Below are 6000 nucleotides of genomic sequence, written 5' to 3'. Positions count from 1 at the left end.
GACAGGCACCAAAGCTACAGAGAAACCCTGTCTTGAAAAACCAAAAAAATAAAATAAATTATTAATTTGTATATAATTATCAAGATACCAAAGTTTCATGGGAGTTTTAATGGAGACTCCAAACTCCACAATTACAACTGAGGAATCCAGGACTTGGATGAGCCTCAGAGAATGTGCATGCCCCAAGTCCTGTCGGGTCAAGGAGCTGTTTGCTGAGTTCCTGGGGCAGACTACGAAGCCAAGCCTACCCTGTTGTCTCCAGGACCCTGCTTACTCCTGCTTTCGGCCCCGTGTTTATTCTGAGCTACTTTACACATCATCCAAGAGGGATTGAAGTACCAGGCCCTACCTGCCTTGAGCCCAGTACATTTATCCCACCCCTGTAGGAAAGATGGCCTGCTTCACAGTAAGAGTTCCCACTCCTACCTTTGGTCCTACAGGTGATTAAGTTCTACACAAAGGCTTAGAATTTTAAACGGGGGATCTGAAGATACTATCCTAGTCGTCCACGGGGATGAAGTGGCTTATCCAGGACACACGAGAACAGGGCCCCTCCTTCGCTGGCTCTGGCTTAGCCAAACAACACAGTGCCAGTAAGCCTGCAATTCCCGTCACTTCTACAGCCAACCACTGGTGTGCCTAGCCTGCTTTGGCCAACCCTTCTGCTCCCTTTTAGATTTCACTGAACTGCTGGAACCGTGGTGCAATCATATTGACACTGTCACATGAAACCCTTGTTTATCAACATTTTATATGCTTTATTGAAAGGTGACAACAGTTAAATACAGTGGTAACTGGAGAGAACATGCCCGGTAACCTACGCATCCAACTACTATACAGGTGATATGCGCAAACCCCTAATGGGAAATCCATTTCTCCAAGTAGTCAACCAGCTCGCCCGAGACATCGGCGAGCAGGGATTTACTTCGTGAAATTCAGCAGCTAGATTTCGGATTACACCAAGTGACTAACTGTGCCAAATTCTTAACGTTTCTTCAGGTGTGGTTTTTGTCATCAGTTTTTATGGAGGTCTCCCTCTCTACAAAGGACAATCCACACCTTCCAGACAGCCAATGTAACATCTAAATTCCAATCTGTACAACCTAAACAGCAGTTACGGCCCTCTATTGTACAAATTCGTTACACTACATACACAAATATACAATAAGCAAAAACAACCTTCATAATGAGATAGCCTAGGTCCCAGCTACCTGTCACCGTTTTTCTCACTAATAGTTTTGTGTCTTCGATGTTTCAGAAAAGAGGGACCGTACTATTGTCTTAGAAACTTTGGTGACAGTTGTCGTAAAATGACTGAACCCCTCCCCACCCATGGCAGTCTTGTTTCTGTCCTCTTTCGAGTTCCTCGAGGGGACGGAGAAGAGGGAACAAAATCCAGGAGCAGCCCACCTTCCGAGCGTCAGGCAGGCAAGCCCGAGAGCTCTTGGAAGCGGGGTGGGCAGCTGGGAAGGGTTGAAAAGGCACACAGCTCCTCAGCATCAATTAAACCATCCCTCAGACATCTGCCAAGTTGCACAGGGTACATCCATGCTCATTCTCTGATTAACCTTTAATTCACTCAACTAGCACATTTCTTCAAGCCAAAAGCATATGAGTGCTTAATACTGGGGAGAAAGCGAGAATGGCATGTGAGTCTCACGTCTCTTCCGTAGACAGCAATGAAATGGGTGGCTGGAGGTGGGTTCTCACTAGCACATCTCTTCGGTCTGTTCAGTTCAGACAGCAGCAGCCAGTTCTGTAGGGGCATAGCAGGCTATGCGGTTGATCCTGAGCCCTGGGACGCTGGCTGTGCAGGGGGTTGTGTGGTCCCCTGTGGCTGCGTGGTGGCCGGAGGGGAGCCAGTCTGCAGCTGGGCCTGAAACTGGGCGAGCTGCTCCGGACTGGCCAGGGTCTTCAGCAGATTGTTCTCCTGCTCCAGCTGGGAGTTCTTCTCTATTAGTTCTTTGATCTGCTCCTTCAGAACCTCCACTTCCTCCCGAACTGCATACATCAGATGGCTTTTCACCAGATCCTGAACGGAAGGGGGGAGAAGAAAAGGTTCAGCTCACTGTGTCCTGGCCTCTGGCTTTCTGAAGGCCTTTCTTAGCTCTCCCTAGCCACTGGCACCAGAGAGCATTAAAGCACACTTGTGGAAATCTGCGCATAATCACAGCCGCACAAAACTTAAGTTTAATGTATAAGGGATCAAGCTTTCCAAAAGTCTCTAGACTTTTTTTTTTTTTTTGCAGACATTAGCCAAAGATGCCTACAGTCCAGTTTCCGATACAAGATGACAAAAGGCACCGGGGCTCCATTCCAGCCCTGGGTTTCCATCCAGGCCTGAGGCCCAGCGGCCGCTTCCCCGCCCCCAGGCCCTCCCAGCATAGGGAGGGCCTCCTCCCTCCCTCTCTCCCTCCCTCGGCACCGGCTGCAGCCAGTTCCTACAGAGCAGGCTGCCGCATTTTCTTCCCTCCACCTCTACTCCCCCACTCCAACCCCCCCAGCGATTAAGCTGACATCACAGAAACCTGGGCAGACGTCGTAGCCAATGAGAGCCCGAGTTATTTATAGCTCTGAATTAAAGGTTCAGAGTTTGCCTAGCAACAGTGGGCAGAGAATCCCGTGAGAAGAGCCACAGGCGCTGCTCCAATAACAAAGAACGACCAAGGCGGAAATAAAAAATAGGAGAAATCCAGGAGCAGGCCAAGAAAACAAAACTTTTCTCCCATTCGCCCACTGCAGGGGAGATTCTGGTATGCTTTAGGGACCCCGTCCCCTGATCCCCTCGGCGGCGACTCCCCCCGCCCCAGCTCCCCTGTAAAATCTCAGGGTGCCCAGTAAAGCCACATCGCTGAAGATGTTCCCAGGGCGACCAAAGGGGAAGCTGAGCTGCTGCCTCCTTATCCCGACGTTAGAAGAAATGGGTCCAGGGCAGGGACCCCGCTCAAAAACCTCAGGGCCCTTCTCCCTCCGGGGGATACGTGGCTGGTCTCCACATTGGCTGGAGACAGCAAGCTAGCACTGGCATTCCTGGCTGTATTCTGTTCAACAGCAACCAGCACCATCTGGATTTAGCTAAGGGATGCACTGGTCATTCCAAGACATCTCGGGTTTTGTGCTGTGCCCACACAGAGTACAAGCAATTTTTAACCAATACATACCATAGCTTGCTCGATTTTGTTGTCGATAGCTACCACACTTGCACCAGAGCTGGAAGAGAGGATCAAAAAAAAAAAAAAATCGGTAAATGGAATTGATCTTTTAACAATCCAGGATAAGGATAGATCTCCGAACTCAAATGAGTTTACTAGTATCATATTTTGAGTATTCTTTAATGATACAAAAATACATCATACTCCAGAAAATACCAGCCACTATCGAATATCCAGGCATTTCCCTATTTTAGGGAGCCACAAAGGGCTAAATTACATAATGAGAGAAAGCCTGTTCTCGAGCCAGGTCTGTGAAAATAAGGATCTTCTGACCAGTTTAAAAAGCACCATCTATGTCACAGTAACCCTCGGCATGGACAAAGGAATTCGCACGACTATCCGGTACCTGCATTCCCGGCAAGTCAATTTACTCCGAGTCAATTTAAACCAACTATCCCATATGACATTTACCTATTGTCAAGTCTCACAGAAGCGTTTTCAGTTCCCAGCAAAGACGACAAGAAAGAAATTGAAAAATGTCTCAGTTGGTAAACTCCTAGATCCATCGCCACTGGTCTACACCATTGGGATTTCATGCAATTGCAGCCAAAAACACCCTCGTGGAAAAAAAAGAGAGGGAGGGAGGGAGCACCGGCAGCCTGGTTGAAACTAGAGAAAGCCTCCTTGCTGTCTGCAGCCCGGGGCGTGAGAATGGCAGGGCAGCTCAGGCAAGAGGGAAGCGGCGGCGTGCACGGTGGCTGGCGGCTCGCAGCGACCCAACAGCCGGCTCCACTCCTCTAGAGGAGGCCGCCCGGCCCCAGCGCCACATATAGGCGGCGAGGCTTCGCGCCGATTGGTCGCGCCATAGGCCCGCCCCGCGCGCTCCCGGGCTGCGGTCCCTCCCGGTGCCCGTGGCGGGCGGCGCGGAGGGGGCGGGGAGGGGGGGTTGGGTGGGGTGGGCTCAGCCTCCTCTGAGGGCCGCGTCAGGGTCCCCGAAAGCACCCCGTGCCCGCATGCTGCATGCTTACGTCTAAAGGAGTCAGAACCCCGTCTCCAGAGCCGCCGGTTTCCGCGGCGCTGAACCCTGCAAGCTTGCTATTTGCGAGCAGACCCGGCTGAGCTACTGGGCATGCTCAGTCCCACCACTAAGGCTCGGGAACGCCAGCGTCTCGGTTTCAATTATTGGGTTCTTACAAGAAGCAGTAACGGGAGATTTTAGAGACTGTTATGTACAAAGATAACCCTGCTGTAGGAATTCTTTCTTAATGCTAATGAAAAGAATATTACATTTGCCTTTTTAGTGGGAGATAGTTTCACATAAATTTTATCAGTTACGTGTAGAAAACAATATTGCATTTTTCTTTGCGAGGCAAATAAAGTCAAAGGAATCCACAAGATGAAATGCAGGGAACCTTCCCCAAATGTCTCCAGAGTAGCAAGCCTTAAAATTGCATCACCCTAACTGCACCAGTAATTACGCTTTCTTCCATTTATAGCTAGAAAAGTCAATCTACAGGTCCAATCCCGAACAGATCTATTTTCAGCTAGTCCCTAAGGCAAAGGGTTTTCGAAGTGAGATGGCAATTCCGCCAAGACTTAATCCTTAGTTTTCTTACAACAGAGGGATTGAAAGATTGTCAAGGACGTTTTCCAAAAAGCATACAATTCCTTATATGTAGCCTTTGCTCATTTCCAGTTTGTCTAGAACCAGTAGAAATTTAGAGAAAATCTGATGGTGGTTAAAAATAGTTCAGCAGTCAAAAGAGACGCTGCAGGCTCACCACGATTTCCAAGAGTCAAAGCGAGCTGGTTAACGCCACCAAATCATGGTCGTTAGATAAGGGTGTAAATTAGCTTAACCAGGGGCAAAAACATCTCCAATAATTTAAATATCTGTGAAGACACGTCCATGAAGACTATAACATACTATAAGAAATAAGTTTGATTATTACAGGTTATTTATATACCGTTTGCAGTATGTTTGAGAAAATTTTAACCTCTACAATACTGCCCTCTAATGGCAGGAAACTATAAAAACAAGAACTACTACCGACTGCTTGGAACCTCTCTAAATCAGAGGCAAGTGTTGTATTCATCACAAGTCCTATAAAGTTTGATAGTGAAACGTAAATACACTACACTCACATGCAGCACGAACCCCTTTTCCCTCAAGGAGCATCCTTTCCTGAAACTGCCATCAGAGACTTTTAGACAACTGCTGAAGTTGAACCAAGGCTGGACACCCAAAGCTGGCAGGCGGGGTATTTGGTTTCAGAAATCGTAAGGCACTTAGTTACCAAATATATTGAATACGGCACAAGAAAAGGGTCTCTTCTGTGTTAAAAAGTGGTGTGGCTACAAGAGAATATTCCTTTTATTATGTTTCATATTATGCTAACTTTTTTATTCAGAAGCAAAGGCCATCTGTACTTTATTATGCAAATTCCTGGAAGGCACCGGTTTTCAGTAAAAGGAAATATTTAAGTGAAGCTGATTAATCACAGTAACCCATGAATGCCAAGCGGGATTGTTATTAGTTCTTTGTAGTTTCTGTCCTTGAAAAATTTGGAAAATTAAAATTATAACTCAATCTGTATCCTTTTAAATATTTTAACAGAACACCAACTCCAGAGGAAAGGGTATTATAGAAAAACACCTTAAATGTAAAGGAGCTAAAAACAGACATCAAACCCTCTAAGGCCATATAAAAAAATGAAGTACAAATCCCCAGCTGGAATTGAAAAGGATCACACCATTTTATTTATTCATGTTGTTCGTGAACAGAAATAAAAGAGCTAAGTAGGATCTGTTTTCTATCGTTTTAGCTGAATAACTACCTGCTGTATTA

At 47.0% G+C, this 6000-nt stretch overlaps 1 protein-coding gene across 6 annotated transcripts in view; it reads right to left on the bottom strand.

The window, feature by feature from the left end:
- Nucleotides 1-732: 732 nt before the first annotated feature.
- Nucleotides 733-6000, bottom strand: part of Tsc22d1 (TSC22 domain family member 1) — a 101944-nt gene continuing 96676 nt past the window's right edge. For 4 of the 6 annotated variants that reach the window (XM_013349290.2, XM_005355631.2, XM_005355632.2 and 1 more), the window contains 2 exons: nt 3162-3210; nt 733-2032 (listed from right to left, as the gene is read on the bottom strand). In XM_013349290.2, coding sequence (XP_013204744.1) covers nt 1775-2032; nt 3162-3210 — 307 coding nt within the window. In that variant the 3' untranslated portion in view covers nt 733-1774. Of the gene's footprint in view, nt 2033-3161; nt 3211-3623; nt 4131-4180; nt 4241-6000 lie in introns of those variants that run through there. The other 2 variants (XM_005355637.3, XM_005355636.2) reach the window with 2 other exon arrangements.

This window comes from Microtus ochrogaster, chromosome 17 (genome assembly GCF_000317375.1).
Source record: "Microtus ochrogaster isolate Prairie Vole_2 chromosome 17, MicOch1.0, whole genome shotgun sequence".
Classification (NCBI taxonomy): Eukaryota; Metazoa; Chordata; class Mammalia; order Rodentia; family Cricetidae; genus Microtus; species Microtus ochrogaster.
The sequence above is the reverse complement of the archived record's forward strand: the minus strand, read 5'-3'. Positions and strand labels throughout refer to the sequence as shown.